Source organism: Ochotona curzoniae, unplaced genomic scaffold (genome assembly GCF_017591425.1).
Source record: "Ochotona curzoniae isolate NIBS_2020 unplaced genomic scaffold, NIBS_Ocur_1.0 contig_43, whole genome shotgun sequence".
Lineage (NCBI taxonomy): Eukaryota > Metazoa > Chordata > Mammalia > Lagomorpha > Ochotonidae > Ochotona > Ochotona curzoniae.
The window spans coordinates 21,929,535-21,952,023 of NW_024466218.1; the positions used below are offsets into that span (position 1 = coordinate 21,929,535).

Sequence of the window (22,489 nt, forward strand, 5' to 3'; positions counted from 1 at the left end):
GTTGAAGTTGAAACAGTGTGAATAAATGTGATCTTGATTATCCTCCTGGCCTCTCCTTGTGGGATTCCCCAGTAGAAGATGTTGATATGTTAACTCTCAGGTGTTTAGAGCAGTGGGGACAGTCTGTGAGCAGGGAGTAATGCCATGGCAGCCGGCATTGCCAGAGCATTCTGAGGGCACCTTGGTGGCGTCTTCTGTAGGTGATCCAATTCAGATCTTCCAACAGCCCTCTGCAGTACATCTTCATCCCCATTGGAGTGATGAGATGCTTGCCACGCGGGAGGTTGTGGCTGACTCAGCAATCCAGAGCTTGCCCTCTGACCAGTCTGCTGCTCAGCCTGAGTGTGAATTTGCTTGCTCATTTGGGGGAATTTGAATAAATCTTCACATCACCTAGGCAGGCTCTTGATATTGATGATGGTAAAGCCTTAAGGACTTGGTACTTTTAATACACCATGATTATTGTACAGAATTTTGCAAAAGAGCGTTTGTTTGCCCCTGTCCCACTAAAGAGAAAAATTAGGCTTCTGTTTAGATATTTGGACTTAGGTATAAGTTAAAAAATAATAATTAGCAGGGTATGTGGGGGTGATAGTTGAGCCTGGACTTAAGACCTTCAACTTTTAATTATTTCAAGAGTAAGGACTTCCTTAAAAATTACTGAGATCTACCATTTCCAGTCTTTCCTAATTGAAAGGACATTTTGGCATCAAAAATAGGGGAAGGTTATAATTACAACATAATAACAAAGAGAATAAATTCAGTGCAATGGAGAGCTCTATTACATTGTCCTAGTTTTTCTTCTCATCATAGATAAGTGAAAAGCATGCCCAGACTAACAGCAGTTCCAAGCCCATTTGGGAATGCTGGCCGATGAAACGAATTCAAAATTGGTGAGCATCTGAGTCCAGGTGCAAACTCAAGTCATTCTGACTGCAAAGTTTGTGCTTGGAGCATGATGACTTCTCTGTGGCAGATGGCTTCACCCAAGTATCTTTAAAAACTTTTTAAAAGATTTGTTTTTCAGGACAGGTAGGATGGGTCAGCTAGCTAATCTTCCGCCTGCAAGGACCAGCATCTCTTATGGGCACTGGTATGTGATCCGACGGCTCTACTTCCAATCCAGCTCCCAGCATATGATCTGGGAAAGCGGTGCAGGCTGGCCCAAAGCCTTGGGATCCTGCACCCACGTGAGAGATCTGGAAGAAGCTTCCAGCTCTTGGCTTCAGGTCATTTCAGCTCCGGCCATTGTGGCCATTTGAAGAGTGAACCAGCAGATGAAGATCTTTTTCTCTGTTTCTTCTCTCTGTAAATATGCCTTTCCAATAAAAATAAAATCTTTTACTGAGAGGGAAGGAGAGACAGAACAGATCTTCCATCAACTGGTTCACTCCCCAGATGACTACAACAGCCAGAACTGAGCTGATCCAAAACTGGGTGCTAGATGTTTCCTCCTGGTCTTCCAAGTGGGTGCAGGGTTCCAAGTGCCTGAGCTATCATCTGTTACTTTCCCAGGCCATAAGCAGAGAGCTGGATTGGAAGTAGAGCAGTCAGGACACAAACTGGTGCTGATAAGGTATGCCTGTGCCATAGGATGGAGGATTAGCTGGCTGTGCTACTAAGCTGGTCCCCCTTTTTTCTTTTTAATTGGAAAGAGGTCGAGATTGAGATTCTCCACCTGCTGATTCATTGCCTAAATGCTAGGCTAGGTCAAAGCCAGGAGCTGCTTTCGCCCATGTTGGAATGGACTGACAGGTGTGCTCAGCAGCATCTGAGTCCCGGGCTACACACCTGTCCCGTTTTCTCCCAAGTGTTGCCTCTCCTTTTGATGCTGTGTAGATGTCCTGGGAGAACAGTCCCCCGTCAATGGCCTGAAGCTTCAGCCCCAAGCCAGCGAGTAAACACCACCCAGAGTCGTGTCATTGCTTCCAAGATCAAGAATCTGCCTCTTATCAACACTTGCTCACCAAAGGGGCGAGGCAGTGCCTGCGGCCTGGGTCACACCAGGAGGAGAAGGCACAGCCATGTTATAGTATCTCAGAAACTCGCCACTTGCAACTTGCTTTTGCATCATATTTAATCAGAATCTATCTCTTTTTGTTTCCTATTTGGATTTACACAGTTTGTTTTACTCCATTTTTTGGTCTTCTTGCCTCCAGCTGCTGGCAGTAAGCTTGCCAGTCTTGTCTCTTTTAAATGTCTTGACTTATAATTTTGGTAAAGATAGGTTTTTTACTTAGGCCAGGCTTTTTTGGTAAGATTTATTTATTTCTATTTGAAAGATCAATTTTACAAAGAGAGAAGGAGATATAGAGTGTTTTTAAAGGAATTCATTATTTTTAGAGGTGTGTGTGGTTTTTTTTTTTTTTTTTTTTTTTTTTTTGGAAAGTCAGATTTACAGAAGGAAAGATTTTCCATCCACTAGTTCACTCTCCAAACAGCCACAATGCCAGAGTTGAAATAATCCAGAGCCAGGAGCTTCCTCTGGTACTCCCATGTAGGTGCAGGATCCCAAGGCTTTAGGCCTTCCTGCACTGCTTTCCCAGGTCATCAGCTGGGAGCTGGATGAAAAGTGGAGCAGTGGAACATAAATTGGCACCCAAATGGGCTGTTGGCACTAGCAGGTGGAATATTAGTCTGATACACCACCACATTCTGATCCCTAAAATGATTGTTTAAATCTTCAACTGTAATGTTCTTGAATGTGTTCTTATCATCATCAGTTATCTGTGAGGTAGATTTAACAGTTGGTATAATCTGTTTTTAATAATGAATCTTAAAAACAGATTCATTGGACAGGCAATCTGTCTTCCATTTTCTGGATCACCCCTCAAATGGCTGACGATAGCTGGGTCTCTACAGCCAGGAGCCAGGAGCCCCATCTGGTCTGCCACACGGGATGGTAGGGCAGAATTTCTTGGGCCATCTCTTGCTGCCTCTCCCAGGCACAGGGCAGAAGCTGAATTGGAAATGGAATAGCTGGGACTGAATCTAGCTCTCTGCCACAATGTGGACCCCACCTGGTGTTGTGTTTATTACACAGGCTAAATCAAGTTAAATAGAAGATTTTTGGGCGCAGGACAGTAGCGTAGTGGTTTAAGTCCTCACCTTGCATGCACTGGGATCCCATATGGGCACTGGTTCATATCCCAGTTGCTCTGCTTCCCTTCCAGCTCCCTGCTTGTGGCCTGGGAAAGCAGTGGAGGATGACTCAAAGCCTTAGGATCCTGTCCCGTGTGGGAGACCAGGAGAAAGCTCCTGGCTCATGGTTCAGTCCCAGCCATTGCGGGCACCTGCGGAGTGAACGAATTGACAGATCTTTCTCTCTGTCTCTCCTTCTCTGTGTAAATCTGACTTTCCAATAAGACTTTTTAAAAAGTCATTTCTCACAGTGATCATTTCATTTCTGTACATTTTTTGGTGTCCTGTATTTGCTGCATATCAGAAAAAACATTTGCCTTTTTAAAAAAAGATTTATTTATTAATTTTTATTGGAAAAGTGGGTATACATAGAGGAGGAGAGACAGAAAGAAAGATCTTCTGTCTGATCATTCACTCCCCAAGTGGCCGCAATGGCTGGAACTGAGCCAATCCAAAGCCAGGAGCCAGGAACTTTTCTGGGTCTCCCACGTGGGTGCAGGGTCTCAAGGTTTTGGGCCGTCCTTGACTGCTTTCCCAGGCCACAAGTAGGGAGCTGGATGGGAAGCAGGGCTGCTGGGATTAGAACTGGCGCCCATATGGGATCCTGGCGTGTGCAAGGTGAGGACTTTAACCTCTACGCTATCGTGCCGGGCCCCATATTTGCCTTTTTGAAACTGCCTTAAATGTGAATCTTAACTCTTGATTGCAATATGTTTTTTTCTTCAAATTAACTTTGATTTAAAGTAAAATATATTCTACACTATTTTAGATCTTCCTACCTCCCTCCCCAGTATATTATAGTACCGATGTTTTTGTATGAAAGTGGTAGTTGCATTTAGCAGTATTCTCCTGGAAGAGCCACACAGACATGTGATTGGTTCTTTAAAAACTTAGTCTCTGGGGCAGTGTTGGGGTCCTGTATGTTAAGCTACTGTTTGTAATGACAGCATCCTTACCTCCCAAGATCACTTGGAATGGAAACCAGAAGCTTGACTACACAGTGCTTTGATTTGCAGCAGATGAGATCATAGGGAGTCATTCTGTGGAGGGTGGCTCCTTGGAAGGGAAGTGGTAACTCTTACTCAGGGTGGGGAATGGGCCCTCAGAGAGGCAGTTTTATTATTCCATGTGGAGACAGGGCTAAGCTTACACAGGTGCAGTCTGAAAACATGCTGGATACACATGGCATGTTGCTGTGATGTGGCCTAAGTTCTTCCCGAGGCAGAGATCTTAGCAATAAAATTATGCAAAAGATGGCTTTTGGACACTTGGTGGCTCATCTCACATCTGACTTTTTGAAAATATAACATTTAAAATTTTTTTGTTTTGAATATTGTTTACATCGTTGAGAAGGATGCATGCTGTGTGGTCTTGCAGTTAGATTGGGGGGGATCAGCAGTGGAGGAAAGTGGGTGGGACAAATGCTTCAGTTTTTTTTCTCCTATGTTTACAGGAAAGAAGTGGGATGGGGGTTGCTTGCTCCCTGGGGACAGGGGATAGTCATTTGCTGATGCCTTAGAGATCCCTAATGTGGGGAAGAGTGGTCCAAAGGTGTTACTTGAGTGGTTTTGATAGTACTGAAAAGTTGTTGGTTTCATTGCTCCAGGGTTGATAAAATCTTTCTGAGGTCCACTGGTTGGCAAAACGTACCTGCCCTAGTGCATCTGTGGGTCCAAGAAAATGGTCAGGAGAATTGTCCAGTCTGTTCTGCTTTCCGTCTTCTGAGAAGGCAGTCAGTATCCCCTGCTGACCTTGATGAGCTGACTGTCATGCCCCCTGTGTGCATCTGGGCATGCTGTCCACTGCATAGGCAACAACAGAGGAGGCCCAGCTCTGACACATGCACCCCAAGATTTGCTGTTGCCAGGGCCCGAGTACAGTGATTTAGTTGGGGAGTTCCCCAAGAAACCTCACTTGGGATGACCTCATACTTGACTCTTGTTGTTTTTTTGTTTTGTTTTGTTTTTTGGTTTTTTTTAAGACTTATTTTTATTGGAAAAACAGACCAGATTTATAGAGAGGAGAGACAGAAAGATTGTCCATCTGCTGGTTCACTCCCCAAATGGCTGCAACAGCCAAAACTGAGCCAATCCCAAGCCAAAAGGAAGGGGTCAGGAGTCAGTCCTTCTTTTGGATCTCTTATGCAGGTGCAGGGTCCCAAGGCTTTGAGTCATCCTCTACTGCTTTCCCAGGCCACCAGCAGGGAGCTGGATGGGAAATAGAATAGCTAGGACATGAACCAGTACTAAAATTGGATCCCAGAGCTTGCAAGATAAGGATTTAGTCATTGATCCATTGCACTGAGCCCTAATCTTGACTCTTGTGTGCACTGGACAGTGCAGGGCTAGGTTCAGTTTGTCACCTGTGCCAATAGCTCGTATGCTACTGGATGCAGCCACCTGGTCAGTTCTGCCCCAGCCCCACATTACACAAACTAATGTGTGCTGCTGCCCTGCCCAGCCTGCCTGCTGCTGCCGGGCCCAGCCAGCCTGCCACAGACCCCTCCTTAGGATGTATCAGCGGGTGCTGCAGCCCAGTCAGGGTAACCCCCCAAAACTCCCCCCAGGCCTTCCTCCAGCCCCCTACCTGACCTTCTCCCAGCCCCAGCTGCTGCAAGTGTCAGATTGTTTCCTGACACTTGAGTTCTGTGAGTTCCGTGGTCCAGCCTGGCTTGGTGTGTCACCATCCCCAGCTCTCCACACAAATCAGTAGGTGCAGCAGTCACATAGAGGTGAACACTCAAGTCCCCTGCAGAATCTGCGCCTTGAGCAGTTCTCTCTCACCTGGGGGCTGGGGTGGCATGACCAGGCCTGGTATTGCCCATTTCCCCACAGCTCTTAAAAATAAGCATCTTTGCTGGCATACTGGTATAGTTAACACAGATCTGGCGTTAACCAGATGGGCTGGGCCAGGTCAAAGTCAGTGCTACTGGCTGCTTTTCTCCCAGCAGTGTAACACAACCTAGGCAGTTGCTACAGCTGGGGAGATCTTGCTCTTGTGGTAAGGTTTTGACCAATTGGTGGTTGGGATTGCAGCTCCCAAAATGTAACTGGAAAACAACTTTGGAAGATGCCAGAAGTTTCAGAAACCTTAGGAGATTGAAGGAGAAATGTCTTTAAGATAAAGGTTTTGAGCTGCCTGAGCATTAACTGGTTACAAATCTTTAGGTCTTGTACAACAAATTTTAAATTGCCTGCAGGGGTTGGTATCCGCAGCACAGAGTGCTCATGGGAGCAGCATCAAAGCTAGCTCCTGTTTTTTAAAACAGTGTGCATAAAAATGGCCATAAAAAGACAACATTTATACCCTGTCACTGACGATACTAATTTGGAAAAATCTTTAAAAAGGTCTTTAAATATTTAATAAAAGAATTTTGCAGCATGAGATATGAATATGTGAATGTAAAAAAAAAGTCCAAATAGAGCTGTAGCATGTGAGAAATAAATAACTATGAGCATTTAGGTGATAAATTGCCTAATTAGAAACTCAAGTTTTGTCTGTGAAGGATGGGATTTAGAAGAAATACATTGAAGAAACAACAACAAAAGGCTTGGGCTGAAAAAGTTGAAACAGGGAAGAAAAACCAACCAGAACCCTGGGCCACCAAGCAGCTAGGTGGTAATGGATGTGTCAGTTTTTATCTCTGAGCTTTAGTTTTTTTTCAGTCTCTAAGAGAGTATATAAATTTTTGTGACTCAAGAAAAATCTGTGTTTACTTGAAAATTTACTCATTGTAACAAAGCACAACTTAAAGTTTATTATTTGATGATCTGATGCATTCTTTTAAATGTGTTCTGTTATGTGTAAAGATACCTGGCTATATGCTAATACAATGATTCAGAATCAGGCAGGGCACCAGAAAAACCAAGTGGTTTGGAAACTTCAGCCCCACCCCTACCTCAGGGCTGAACATCCAAGGCTAAAAGCTGATCCTCTAGCATTGGACAACATCTGGGCACACTCTTGGAAGTGCTGGGAGGATGGCCTGGCCCAGGAGGCGAGGAAGCTTGTGACTCCGCATGCCTAGGCCTTGCCTGGTGGCTTCAGCTCTTCACCTGGCATTTGTGTGTATGCTTTGTCATAAACTGGCCAGTGTAAGTAAAATGTTTGCCAAAGTACCGTGAGGCACTCCAACAGATTGGCAACCCAACTTTGTCAGAAGTAGTGGGTGGCGTTGACTCTGGTGCCAGTGTGCCTGCCGTATGAGTGCAGATTTAAAACTGCAGCTGCTCCGCTTCCAGTGCAGCTCCCTAATAACCTTGAGAAAGCAGTGGAAAATGTCCCAGTTATTTGGACCCCTAAACCCATGTGGGAAACCTGGAAGGAACTCCAGACTCTTGGCTTCAGACTGGGCCAGCTCCAGCTGTAGAGGTCATCTGCGGAGTGAACCAGCAGGAGGAAGATTCTCTATGTAACTCTTTCAAATAAATGAATCTTAACAACAACAGCAAAATGTAGGGGCAACCTACTGTGAATTGGTCTCTGAAGTGGAGCAGTCTTGCAGGGTTGATAGTTTACCTGTGGGATCTGACCCTATCCCTGTGGTGTCAGAATTGAACTGAATTAGGAGAACTCCAGTAGGTATTCAGTGGGGAACCGGTTAATGTGTGGAGAAAAACCATGTGCTTCTGATGGTCAGAGAAGTAAACTGTGGTGAGAGTGCAGTAAGAGAGAAACTTATATTCAGAGTTGATGTCAGAAGTGTGTGAGTGGTGAGAAAAATGTTTATTTTCTTTATAAATAGCTGATTTTGTTCCTTAATGTTCATGGCAGCAGATTCATTATCTCTAAAAATTTCCAAGTTTTCTAAACACCTAAAAAAGTTCAGCGGCAGGAGGAGTGAGGCAGAGAGAGAGAGAGAGCGATCATCCATATATTCATTGATCTACTCTATGCCAGAAGTTGCTGGGATTGGGTCAGGCTGAAGCCAGGAGCCATTGGGGTCTCCCAAGTGGGTGGCAGGGACCCATGTATTTGGGCCATTATCTGTTGACTCTTGAATTACACTGGGACAGAGCAGGACTTGTTCTTGGGCATTCTGTTTGATATCAGATATAGGTGTCCCAAGCCATTTTAACTTGCTGAATAACACCCATCCTTATAAAATTTTGATCTCTAGTTAGAATTAACTCAGATCAGGCCAAGTGGGGTTAGTCTAGTGGCTAAAGTCCTCACCTTGCATGTGCCGGGATCCCATATGGGTACCGGTTTGTGTCCTGGCAGCCCCACTTTTCACCCAGCTCCCTGCTTGTGGCCTAGGAAAGCAGTAGAGAATGGTCCAAAGCCTTAACACCTTGCACCCACGTCGCATTAGAGACCCAGTCAGAAGAAGCTCCTGGCTTTGGATCGACTCAGCTCCAGCTGTTGCAGCCACTTGGGGAGTGAATCAGTGGATGGAAGATCTTCCTCACTGTTTCTCCTCCTCTCTTTATATCTGATTTTCCAGTAAAAATGAATAAATTTTAAAATTTTGATTCAGATCACTGACTTTGTCCTGGCCCAGCCCCAGCTGTTACAGGCATTTGGGAAGCAGACCAGCAGATGGAAGAACTGTCTCTGCATTTCAAATAAGTAGATGAATAGATAAAACCATTAGAGATCACATGTGTAAAAAATTGATTCATGTAAATGGTATGATGAGGTGTTAATGATGCAGATGGAAACATTCCCTTTCTTTCCTCCGTCCCCCCACCCCCATCTCTGTCTCTTGGACAAAAAAAGGAAAACAAAGATGAGGGCAAATGGTAAACAGCACCTGTATAATGTGGGAAGACAGTTAAGATGTGTAAAGTACTTGACTCCAGCAATTTATGCTTCCGGTCCCCTGAAAACACTGTCAAGAAGTTGTTAAAACTTGGTGCTTCCCAAGAGAAAACGAGAAGCTTTGCAGGAAGATAATTGGTTACTTTTTTTCTTGTTGTCTCAGGAGCAGTTGAAGTTGTTTCTTAGCCACCTGGCAGGTCTCCTACATGTGATTCTAAGGTTTCATTCTGTTGACAGAACCTGCTCAGAACATCAAACTTTTTTTTTTTCACATTTGAAAATATTTTATTTTGTTTTATAGAATAGTTCCATAGGTTCTGGGCTTACCCGTGTCCCTCCCCCAGCCCACTAACCCCCTTGATTCCCCCTCTAGTTTTACAATGGGTGTCCTTCAAGAACAGCCAGTAAGTCCATGATGCTGTTACTGAAGTGTTTCTCGACAGTGTAGGCATGGACAGTGTCAGGTCCATTGTCATACTGTTATGTCATTTTCAATTCTTTCGCTGGGAGTCTATCTTTGATCTGTATGCATAGACACATACAGCACTCTGTCTCCATATCTGAACATATCAGTTCCCACTGTACTTCCATTATATATTCTAATTGCTCATTTTTCCTCTTGATCATCTTCGTTTCTCATTTCCTGTGCATTCTTTGTTAATGTTTTTTCAAGATACACAGCTCATTCTTAAATTAATTTCTTGAGCTCAGCGCAACAGCGTAATGGAAAAGGTCCTTGCCTTGAACTCGCCAGGATCCCATATGGTCACCGGTTCTAATCCCGGCAGCTCTACTTCCCATCCAGCTCCCTGCTTGTGGCCTGGGAGAGCGGTCAAGGATGGCCCAAGGTCTTGGGACACTGCATCTGCGTGGGAGACCCGAAAGAATTTCCTGGCTCCTGCCTTCGGATCAGCGCAGCACCAGCGGTTGCAGCCACTTAGGGAGTGAATCATGGGATGGAAGATCTTTCTCTCTGTCTCATCCTCTCTGTACATCTGCCCTTCCAATAAAATAAATAAATCTTTAAATAAAATTAATTTCTTGAGGCTATTTGTAGGATGCTTTTTTACTTTCTCGTCAAAGGTCAGGAAACATTCAAAGCATCCAAACTGTGTTTTCATTTTTATCTCCCTTACTTTGACTACTTAAAGCTAGATTGCATCCATGATGACTTAATATGAGTGAAACATTCTTGGTCATGTCGAAGGGCTTCATCCCTGCATTCCCTGTGCTAGCAGGATCGGCATCCCAAGCCGGGGGAGGCTGCTCCTCACACAGATGGCCTTGTCAGGAAGGTTCATTTCCAAGGTGGGTGGATGAGGACTGCAGGAAACAGCTGGCATTGGAATGTAGCTGTGTCCAGAGATGAGTGATCAGCAGTGCTTTTAAAATGTCCATATTTGAAGCCCGCGCTGACCTCTGGATTGAAGCTGTAGAGTTTATGGGCTCTGTAGCTGCATGGCAGAGCTGGCAGATCTGGTCTGGGGAAGACCCAGGTAGTCAAGTTTTAGGTTTGTGGGCCACATGTGTCTTTCACGTGTGGATTATTTCCTACAAGCTTATAAAACTGTAAACCTGGATTTATTTCAGGGGTCTTAGAGAAACAAGCTACATCCTGGTGCTTTTTGGAAATGCAAGTCTAGTTTTAAGTGCCAAACTAGACTGTCATCAAAAAATACTATTTTGCCTGTAAAATCGTGGGGTCTTAGGGTCCTTTGAAGCCTGTAGCTTTTCCAATGCAATTTAAAATGTTGCAGTTATTTCCTATTTTCCACAGAAAAACTTTGCTGTTTCAGCATCTAAAAGCCTATTCCAGACATTAGGTGAGACCGGAATTGCGAAAGGAGTACATGAGATCTCTACAGTTCTGACGACTTTTTGTCAGTCTGTTGGACAATGAAAACCTATTGTTATAGGCATAATAACTCTTCTGAGAATTTCTTCCTTTGTGAGATTCATTGATTTATTTGAAAGGCAGAATGACAGAGGGAAAGGGATAAAGAGAGAAAGGCCATGAAAAAGATCTTCTGTCTTCTGGGTCACCCCCCAAATAGTTGCAGTGGCTCAAGCAGGATCCAGGAACTCCATCCCGGTCTTCCACGAAGGTGGCCATGACTGAGATACTCAAGTCATCCCTTGCTGCAACTCTCGTATGTTCACAGGGAGGGAGATCAGAAACCGTATCCAGGACTAAAACTGACACTGCGGGATGAGATGTGAGTATTGTAAGTAGTGACTTAACCGACAGCGCCACAAGGCCCACCCCTCTTCTGGGTAAAGTTTTATGTACTTTTTATGAATTAATGCAGCCTACATATCTGAGACATTGATGAAAGCATTTTTGTTTATTTAAAACACTTTTTTGAGGGGTGTTCAGCCTCCACCTCTGGTGCAGCAACCCAGGTGGTGCTGATTCAAGTCCTGGCTGTTCCATTTCTGATATAGCTCCCTGTTAGTGTGCCTGGGAGGCAGTGGAAGATGGCCCAAGTCCCTGAATTCCCACCATCCACAGGGAAGACCCTGGTGGAGTTCCTGGCGCTTGGCTTTGCTTGGCCCAGACCTGACTCTTGTGGGAATTTGGGGAATAGACCAACAGATGCAAGATCTCTCTTTACTCTGTCTCTTTCTGTCACTCTGCTATTCAAATAAAAATGAGGGTGGTTTTTTTTTTTTTTTTTTAAGTTGTATCTTTTAGCCCTAATATAAAAGTATTTCAGTCTTAGGTGAGGGTTTGTGCAGTTGATTCTCTTCCATTTATTAGCACACTTAAGATTACTATCCAGATTTCCTTTTAAAAATTATTTTTGAGGGGCTGGTGTTGTGGCATAGTGGGTATTGCCACCACCTTGCTGTTGTGGGAAAATTGGTGAGACGAGTCCGAGTGGATATCACACTATCCATAGCAATCTGCAAGACCAGACACAATGGTGAGAGAAGAAACAGAAGCTCCCAGTGAACTGGAGGGATGTGTTTGTGTGCTTATGCTGGTGAAAAAGAGACCAAGCCACGCAGCCTAGGGGTATTTGTATGTCTTTAGCTCATTATCTCCAAGGGCCAAGTGCAGTGGTTATATGTTAGCTATTGGGAAGGAAGGGAATTTTTTTTTTTTTTTACATATGTGAATCTTATGACAGAATTTATTTTATAGCATGTTTAACAAAAATTATGTTTAGCGTTACACCATAATACCTAGATCAAGGAGTAGGTCAGGTTTTGTTTTGGTAGTGATAACCTCACCAAATTAAGTTTGGTCGCCTGTGACAGGTTCTTCATTTGACTTTAAAGACACAATTACAAAATAGGTTAGTTGTTGTTTCATCAGAATCCCTGAGGCAAAGCCTTTGAAGCATCTTAACCTGATGCCTGTCAGTTGTTTCTGCTCAACTTTCTAGCTGGTCTCAGGAGGCCAGGCCCTTATTTTCCCACTGGCTACAGTTTGAGAAGTTCTCTGACCGCCCTGGTAGGAATTTAGATATCCCGTATTCAGTTGTACTTGAATCTGCGGCATATTTTGTGAAAGCACTCGGAAGCTGTTAACCTGGACGGTTCCTGGCCACTGGCCCAGGCTCAGTTACCTGAACCTTCAGAGACAATGGGTGAGGGCTCTTCAAGGTGGATCAACTGGAGGGCAGAGCTTGAGGGGCCCTCAGCCAGCCACATGGTGAAAGCAGCTAAAGGGAATCAAATGTGACACGGATGAGAGCTGCAAAGGTCAGGGCTTAACAGCAGCTGTCACAGCGCTCTCTTCAGGGGATGTTAGCCTGGCCTGCTTCACGCATCCCATATAAACCCAGTTGATGTTCTCATCCAACTAACTCCCTGTTAATAGTCTGGGAAAGCAGGGGAAGGTGACCCCAAGTATTTGATCCCTGCCACCCATGTGGGAGACCCAGATAAAATCCCTGGCCGCTGGCTTTGGTCCAGGCCTGGCCATTGTGGCCTTCGAGGGAGTGAATCAGTGGATGAAACATCCCTTTCTCTCTCTGAACTCTTTCAAAATAAGTAAATCTTTCAAAAATTATTTTTGAAATAATTTTAGAATACAGTTTGTATTTTTTATACCTCTTTGTCCATTTTACTTTACTGTATATATTGAGAATAGATATTTAAAAAAATATTTCTTTCTTTTGGAAGTCAGATGCACAGAGAGAAGGAAAGACACAAATGAAGATCTTTATCCACTGATTCACGCTCCAAGTGGCCGCACAGTCAGAGCTGAGTCGATCCAAAGCCAGGAGCCAGGAGCTTCTGCCGGGTCTCCCATGTGGGTGCAGGGTCCCAAGGCTTTGGGCCATCTTCGGCTGCTTTCCCAGGCCACAGGCAGGGAGCTGAATGGGAAGTGGGGCCTCCGGGGTTAGAACTGGCACCCATACAGGATCCCAGTGTGTGCAAGGCAAGGAGGTCAACCACTAGGTTACCACAGTAGGCCCAGAATAAAATATCCTATCACAGTTATCAAATTCAGAAGATCTTAAGTTCTATGATATCTTTATGTTATTGACCATATGTCTTCTAGTTTTGCTGGTTGTCTCAATAATGTTTGTGTACTATTTTTTTCCGATGAGAATCCAGTCCAAGAGTAGGCTTTGCATTTAGTTATTGAATCTTTTTAATCTTAGTCTTTGTCTTTCATGACATTAACAGATCAGCTGTTTAATAGTTTGTGTCTCCTTCATGGTACCAGCAATTGTAAGAATTGTTTTTGTAGTTACATTATATGAAAGATCTTCAGTGGATAAATTCCTAAAAACCAGCTATTAAACAGCTGATAAGTCCTTAAATGTGCTTTTGAAAACAGATATACATGCAGTTCTAGAATACATTTCTCATCACTGGCTTCTCTGCTCTGTTTTTCTCAAGGTAAAAGGAAAGATGTTGTCCCGGTTCCGAGTTGCGGCTACGCCTTGTTCTTGGGCATGTCGTCGTTTGCACATAAAAGAGAAGGGCAAACCCCTGATGCTGAACCCAAGAACAAACAAGGTCAGTAGTACTCATTCCACTGTGTATTTTCTCCCTTCCTGTAAGGTTTGGTGTATTTGGATTGATACAAAAGGTGAAACTTTTGCGTTTTGTCATTCTATATGTTCATCACTCTATATGTTCAGAAGAATTTGCTTTCTTTACTTATGTTCCTCTCTTGTCTCCAAAGGCAAGATCATGGCTGCTTTATATTCCATAGACCTCAGCTTGCTTGCTTTCTTTTCTTTTCTTTTTTTTTTTTTTAAGGAATTTTTGCAGCCAGGAAAGCATTCATTGACTTTCGCTTCCTACTTCTAGCCTTAAAAGGAGGGAGGCAGGAAATATCTCAGAATAGCAGTTTGGCAAGAACTTCAGGCCAAATGTGGGATAGTTGAATGTACCCAACTCTCATGAGGTATTCGACCTAGACAGTAGGTACGCCCATTGGAGAGTGGGCTCAAATTAAAGCGAACCGTCATTTAAAGCCCACCCCATCTCCCAGTGAATACACACAGTCTTGCCAGTTAAATGAGACAGCTGCTTCCAAGGACGCTGATGGGTGCTGTGAAGACCTGGTCCTGACTCAATCCTTGAAGCTGAGTTCTGTGGGCAAGTCCTTTTTCTTTTCTTTTCTTTCCTTTTTTTTTTCTTTTTAAATGGCAATATTCAATAAAAATATGGCACATAAGAAGGCTGTGCTTGAGCCAGAGTTGTGGCATGACAAGGGAAACCTTGGACACTGGCTTCCCAGATGGGAGCTGCTTCCAGTTCTGGCCGCTCCGTTGTCAGTGCAGTTCCCTGCTAAGAGCCTGGGAAAGCAGCAGAAAATGGCCCAAACACTTGCGCTCCTGCATGCATGTAGGAGACTGGAAGAAGCTTCAGTCCTGGCCATTGCAGCCGTTTGGGGAGTGAACCAGCAGGCCAAAGATTCTCTCTCTCATTCTCTCCTTGTAATTCTGCCTTTCAAAAAAAAAAAGAGAGAGATGTAGGAATGTACATGATTGTTATACACACATTGCCATGAGGGGTTTTCAGAAAGTTCATGAAAATACATATTATACATATTATATGTATTATGAAAAACACTGTACCTGGAAATTTTTTCACCAGAAGTTTATTTTAATTGTATTTTTTCCATGAACATTTTGTATTCTATATATTAAATAGTCAGCAAGCATAAATTTGGAAGGAGAGTTCTTGCAGGAAGATTACAAAGGGGTACCATGAGTGTTGCTGTAGTACATGAAGTTCAGCTTTTTGGGAAAGAGAAATTTAAATTTAGAAAGGTATATCATATTTGAAAAGGACCTCCCTCAAAAATGTAGCAGCCCTGTTTGTTTCCCATTGTCAGAAGAAAATAAGGTAATGAAATGCTCAGTGTAAGTTTGTGGATTTTTTAGGTCCACAGAGGGGAGTTTGACCGAGCACCTCATCTTTGCCTTTCTGGTAGCTGGCACAGATGAAAATTTAGAAGAGTTTGTGGTTTAAGTGAAGGTGCATGAGGACTCATCTAACTCGTGTTTTGTTTTTGCCTCTCCTTCCAAACTTGCTTGCTCTTCTAGATGCAGCTCAGTGAAGCTCGGTTTTCCTACAGGGGTGTCTCATAGCAGCACAGCCCTGGGTGAACCTCTTCCTGCTCTGCTACCCTTGGCACTTTCATATTCCTATATCTACGACAAGGAATCAATCTGTGCTGTCATGTACTTTTCTCATATCTAAAGCTATGGTATGATTGAAATTACCAATGATATTTAGTTTCATGAGTTCCTGTCTTCTGTATGTCTGTGTTGGCACCAGACTGGGCCAGACTGAAACCAGGAACTGGGAACTCTGGATTTGTGATATTAAGTGGCAGGAACCCAGCCACTGAAGCTGTCACTTGTTCCTTTAGAGTGTGCATTAGCAGGCAGCTGGAGTCAAGAGCCAGTGTGGAGCTCCAGCCCATGCACTCGGACACCTGTGTCCAAGCAGTGGTTCTTGTTTTGTCTTTTAAATGTTTATGTATTTACTTGGAAAGCAGGGTTATATATATATATATATATATAGAGAGAGAGAGAGAGAGAGAGAGAGAGAGAGAGATAATCTCTGCTGGTGCACTCCCCAAATGACTGCAATGGCCAGGTTTGGGCCTGGAACTGTTGAGTCTCCTGAGTGGATGGCAGGGCCTGTGTGCTTTGGTCATCTTCCACTGCTTTCCCAGGCCACAAACAGGGAGCTGGATGGGAAGCAGAGCTGCTGGGATTAGAACCGGCGCCCATATGGGATCCTGGTGCGTTCAAGGGGAGGACTTTAGCCGCCGGACCCTAAATAGCTTTTTGAAAAATAAATACGCAATGTAGAGGCTCTCAATCAGATTTAACCCTTTGGGCTAAATTGCTGCTGCTGCTGGTGTCACTTAGCAAGACCTCTGAGTTAATAGCCAGAAGTGCAGCCTGAGGGGATGTTGTGGCACATAAGATTGAGCTGCCTGTTGGGACACCCACAGTCCTGTCACAGTGCCCTGTGGATCTGGCTGGTCTGCGCTTCTAATCCAGCTCCACCATGTACCTGAAAGACGCAGGTGATGGCCCATGTGCTGTAGTTCCTGACACCTGGGGGAGAAAACCACTCTCCTCTCTGTCGCTCTTCTTTTCAGATTAATAAATCTGTATTCTTGTTGGATATGATCACTGAAGCCTCTTCCTATTGAGTTTACTGCCAGTGGAAAGACAAAAATGTAAGTGCCTGGAACCAGTAAGCCTTCCTCTCTCTGCCAGGAGGCTCTGTGAGCATGCTGGGCACACCTCCAACACTCTGGTCCTTTACAACCCTGCATCAACCTTGGTTGCCAGAGCCTCAAGGTCAGCCAGCATGGGAGTATAGTGCCTTCTCACTCCTTTCCAGAATGTTCCTTCCCTCTGGTCTCCTAGTAGGCCCCGTCCCCAGACATCTCATTCTTTAGCTTTTCCTTTTCATTGTTTTGCTTAGCCTAGTGTTTGCCTCCATTGTTAATCGCTGCTTTAGACAGCTGCCATGCTGCATAATTGACTCTGAGTTGTTTACAGGCTTTTCTGGGTGAAAGGCCATTGGCAGTGGGTGAGCTCCAAGCCAGATCAAACAAAATAACCTAAGTGGGATATTCCAGGGCTGGTATGGTGGATCAACAAGCTAATCCGCTACCTGCAAACACAGCATCCCATATGGGCTCTGATGTGTGTCCCAGCTGCTCTAATCCAGCTCCCTGCTTGTGGCCTGGGAAAGCAGTCAAGGATGGCCCAGAGCCTTGGGACCCTGCACCTGCATGGAAAACCCAGAAGATTGTCTTTCAGCTTCAGATTGGTTGAGCTCCAGCTCCTGCAGCCATTTGGAGAGTGAACCAGAAGATAGAAAATCTTTTTTTTTTTTTCTTTTCTGCTCTCTGTAAATCTGTACTTTCAATAAAAAAACCAACAGTAAAACAAGTGGGAACTTCCTGAGAACTAGGTGGTGGAATCCTGACCGTTTCCTGGGAAAGACTCGGGTCCCTCCCAGTCCCTCTCACACTACTGGCTTTCTCATTGATTTCAAAACTGCTGTCTTTCAAGGCTCCCAAGGAGCTAGTGCAGGGAAAATGGGAACAAACAGCATGAGTGAGACTGCCACTGACCAGATCCTAGACATTTCTAGTAAATAAGTGCTCCCTGCTTGCTGTTAATAAGAGCCTCTGGTTAGTTTCCAGTTTTTTGGGGGGGAGCGGGGTTGGTTTGTTTGTTTTTGAGAATCTAATGTTTGGTCAGTGTTCTTGCCTTCATGGAAAAATGAAATTTGGAAGCTCAACAATTTCCAGCATCTCCACTTGCTTTGATACAAAGAATTTAACTCAGTTGAATATCAGAAAGTGGAGATTTTATGAACTATTAATTATAATGAATTACAGTAGAGCTCTCATCTTCCAGTTCACTCTCTAGTGTTATATTTCTTTGAATTTATTCTGGTGATTTCTTTTATCATGTGTGTAGACATTTAAATCTGATAACTGGTAGGCTAACAGTAAACTTTGATTTGCAACTTGCTTTTTTTTTTCCTTTTGACTGTGTGTCTTGGAAATCTTTCTACTATTATATATATTCAAAGGAGTATATGTGTTCCTGTGGCATTTAAGGTGTACCTTTGTAAATTGATAGACTTGTAGTTTGTAACAGCCAGGAGTTCTAGAAGCCGTGCTGTAAGGAATCTGTGTCCATCCTTATTCCATGTGTGAATATTGCTTGCTGATGACTGTCTGCAAGTCAGATTGCCTGACTCAAGAACATATGCACAGGGGCTGCCATTGAGGTATAGCAGGTTAAGTTGCTGCTTGCAACTCTGGCATCCCATGTGAGTACCAATTCATGTCCCAGCTGCTCTGCTGCTGAACCAGCTTCCAACTGTTTGCCTAGAAAAAGCAGCAGAATATGGGCCAACTGTTTGGGCTCCTGCAACCCACGTGGTGGGCCTGGATGAAGCGCCTGGCTGTTAGCAGCCGTCATGAACCAGCAGGTAGAACGTCTTTACCTCTTCCACTCCATCCCTCTGTTCCTGTAATGCTGACTTTCAAAGAAGTAATTAGATCTTATAAATTTCACTGAAAGTAATTTAAAATGTTTTTAAAAATATTTATTTATTTGTTTTTCAAAGATTTATTTTATTTTTATTGAAAGTCAGATATACAGAGAGAAGGAAGGACAGAAAGGAAGATCTTCCATCTGCTGATTCACTCCCCAGTGGCCACAACGGCCAAAACTGAGCCAGGCAGAAGCTAGCCCAGAGCCTCTTCCAGGTCTCCTCTGCAGGTGCAGGTTCCCAAGGCCTCAGGCCGTCCTCGACTGCTTTTTCCAGGGCACAAGAAGGGCGCTGGATGGAAAGTGGAGCTGCTGGGATTAGAACCAGCACCCATATGGGATACCATCATGTGCAAGGCGAGGACTTTAGCCGCTAGGCTACTGCACCGGGCCCAAAATACTTTTAATTGTCTTCTACACACCTAAATTAGTGCACATTCTTGGCAGTGGTGTGTCAGAGTAACTCTTTAAACATTTGCCAACACTGCACAGTAGCAGTCATAACATTTTGAAAATCTGGGCAAGAATGATGTCTTACTGATTTTTAAAGTTTTATTTAAATTTCCCTTTGAAGAACAGTGCTGGAACTGCCTCAGTAAGTGGTCGTCTTTGATGCTTTTGTCTCCCCCTCCAGGGCATGGCCTTTACCTTACAGGAACGGCAGATGCTCGGGCTGCAAGGACTTCTACCTCCCAAGATCGAGACGCAGGATATCCAAGCCTTACGATTCCATAGAAACCTGAAGAAAATGACCAGCCCTTTGGAGAAGTAAGGCAATTGGCTATTCAGTCTTTGCTGATTTTCTGATTAGAAAAATTGGAAACATCCTGATTTAATTGGCTTGAGAACTATGTAGTCTCCTAATGAAGTTTGTATTTTTGTCAGTTAACTATTTTGTGACAGTTGTGTTTCCTTCACTTCAGTGATGAGTTCTGCTGTGTTCTGTGCTGTGACAATGACAGGCCATCTGGAACAATGGTAGGATAACAGGCAGAATGAGAAAGAGACCCAGATGTTCTCAGCTGTAGTGGGAAAGGGGAGTCGAGGTGAAGGCTGCATTTTTGAGCTGTGACAGTCCTAGGTGAGGATGCCAAGGTGAGTGAGGAGGCCGACTCCATCCACAGCGTGCCTCGGGCGAGTGCCCAACACTTGCAGCTGCCTCTTCCGTTTTGTCAGTCCAGTTCTGAGGAATCTACTTCACCTTCACATCTACCTGCTGATCCCGTTTCTGCCCCCAAACTAAGTAGGAAATAAGAGGATCACATCTAATTTCTACAACACAGTTGCGTACTGATTACATGCCACATGCTTGACTAGCTCCTGAGAAGTGTATGAGGTGATGGTTCTAGACTCGTGGTTTCGCCAGAAAGTCAAGAGAAGTGGAATGAGTGTCAGGCAGGAAGGAGTAGGAAGCCTGACGTGCATCTGTGCGGAGCATCGCAGCGTGCAGGAGAGGGGCTGCAGAGAGCATGCCCAGAGCATTCCCCTGCTGAACTTCTCAGGGAGAGCTTGCCTTCTGGACTGTGCCTGTCCAGGCAGAGGGTGTTATCCAGTGTTACAGCTCCAAGGTGAGAGTTGTGGTGCCTGGGAGAACTGAAGTAGGTCCATACATCAAGGTGAAAGAGAGAAGGCAGAAGTCTTATTAACTGTTTCAGAGGTTTGAGCATGACTGTTGGTATTTGGAAGCCAGTAGAATTTCAGGAGATTAGCACTGGTCACACATTTTTAAGAGAAGAAAGCATTAGTGTGAGGAAGCAAAGTTGTATGTGTAAAGAACAAGTTCTTGAGGTAATCTGGCTAAGAAATGGTGGGCTTGGGCTGAGTGAGGACAAGGAGAGAATGGATCTATTTAAGAGATAGCATGCAAGCTCTGTGTTGCTTGGTGATTTGCTAGATTGGGGAGAGGGAAGGTAGAATAGACTCAGGGTTTTCCATTTGTTCAGATGATATGAGAAGAAACTAGTTTGAGGAAATTGAATGAGATAGAGTTATTTCCAGATGATTTGTCGGTTTCAAGTCAGTGTTTATTCTTTAAACTTCATTTGTTTTTTTGTTTGTTTTTGTTTTGTAAGTATTTGAGAGACAGAGCCTCCATCTGCTGGTTCATTCCCCATATACCCACAACAGCTGGGGCTGGACAAAGGGCTCAACCCAGGTCTCCCACATGGGTGCAGGAATCCTTGAACTATCACTGGTGTATCCCAGGGGCTGCTATGGCTGGAAGCTGGAAGCAGGAGCTAAGAACCCAGCCCAGACATGTCAGATATGGGAAGTAGGCATCCCATCTGGTGTCTCCACCTCTAGACCAAAGGCCTGCCCCTAAACATTATTTTAAAAATGTTATTGTGGGGCTGGTGTGTTAACTCAACTGGCTAATCCTTCACCTCTAAGCACCAGCATCCCTTATGGATGCCAGTTGGTGTACCAGCTGCTCCACCTGCTTGTGACCTGGGAAAGCAGAAGATGGCCCAAGGCATTGGGATTGTGTAGCTGCGTGGGAGACCTGGAGCTCCTGGTTCCTGGCTTCAGATTGGCTCAGCTTCAGTTGTAGCTATTTGGCAGGTGAACCAGTGGATGGAAGATATTTTTCTTTGTCTCTCCTCTCTCTAAATCTGCTTTCCAATGGAAAAGAAATAGATCTTTCAAAAAAAAAATGATTTGTGCTACCTCTGTACTCTGAGCATACTTTAAAATGATAATACTTTTATTCCTCCTGGAATGTAAACTTGAGGACAGAGGTCACTTTTCTTTTTTAAAGATTTAAAGAAGTGGAGCAGTAGGGGTATGAACCAGTGCCTATATGAGATCCTGGCACTAGTAAGGTTAAGATTAGCCTGTTGAGCCATTGCACCAGGCCTGAGGGGTCTCTTCTTACGTTCTTGGAATTCAGAGTAGCACGTGGTGAATATTCAGTGAGCATTTGGATAAATGCTGCTTCATTCTGTTTGTTTACCCACCTGTTAGAATCTGAAGATTTATTCCTTAGGGTGAGGGCCTCATGGTTGCCTTCGCATTTCCAGTGCCTTTTATTTTTTATTTTTATTTTTATTTTTGATAATCATATTTATTTTATCAGCCAAGAATAACATTAACAAAGATGAAGAAAGCTTTAAAATATAAGATACAGTAAAAAATATAAGCAATTACAAGTGTTATTACATATAATAGCGCTCTAAGAGAAAGCATTAGTATCTGTTACAAAAAAAGAAATCAGGAAGGGGAGAAGGGGATGAGGAACACGGGCAGGAGGGAGGGCAAGATGAGAGGTGCCACTGTGTTCCCAAATCTGGATTCTGAGATACGTGAAATTTGTTCACTTCACATAAATCAAATCAGTTATTTTAACAAGATATATTATGGCAGGAGGAAAAAACTGGGAGGGAAGAAAGGGAAGGAAGAGAGGAATCCCTACACCTACAAAACTATATAATGGTACACTTTTTAAAAATGGAAAAAAAATGAAAAAAAAGATTGATTATAAGAAATGTCTCTTATAGGCTTAAACCAAAATTCTAGAGAACTTTCTGAAAAATATACCTATATCTAAACAATTTAATCATGCAAAGGAAGTACACTAAGATAGAAATGGGGGAAGGCCCGGCACAATGTCTCAATTGGCTAATCTTCCACCTCCAAACGCCAGGATCGCATATAGGTGCTGGTTCCTGTCCTGGCTGCTCCACTTTCCATCCAGCCTTGCTTGTGGCCTGGGAAAGCAGTGGAGAATGGCCCAAAGCCATGGGACCCTATACCCTATACCTGTACCCGCGTGGGAGACCCGGAAGAGGCTCCTGTTCCTGGCATCCAAATGGCTCAGCTCTGACCATTGCAGTCATCTGGGCAGTGAACTAGGTGATGGAAGATCTTTCTCTCTGTAGATCTGTCTTTTCAATATTAAAGACAAAAATGCTGAAGTATTTTATCCTTTTATATTGAAGTAATCTAAATAAGCACAAACCTTTGTAAAATTCAGAAATACGTCACACTGTTTTCATTTATGTATTCATTCATGTTCAAATCACTTTCTCCTTTTTTTCGTAACTTCCATCACAAATGTTGTTCTACGC

The 22,489-nt window shown here is 43.9% G+C and overlaps 1 protein-coding gene across 1 annotated transcript in view; it reads left to right on the plus strand.

The window, feature by feature from the left end:
- Positions 1 to 22,489, plus strand: part of ME2 (malic enzyme 2) — a 52,423-nt gene that overhangs the window by 2,373 nt on the left and 27,561 nt on the right. The window contains exons 2-3 of the mRNA XM_040985005.1: positions 13,766 to 13,884; positions 19,057 to 19,190. Of these exons, the coding sequence (XP_040840939.1) occupies positions 13,777 to 13,884; positions 19,057 to 19,190 (242 nt within the window). The 5' untranslated portion in view covers positions 13,766 to 13,776. The remainder of the gene's footprint in view (positions 1 to 13,765; positions 13,885 to 19,056; positions 19,191 to 22,489) is intronic.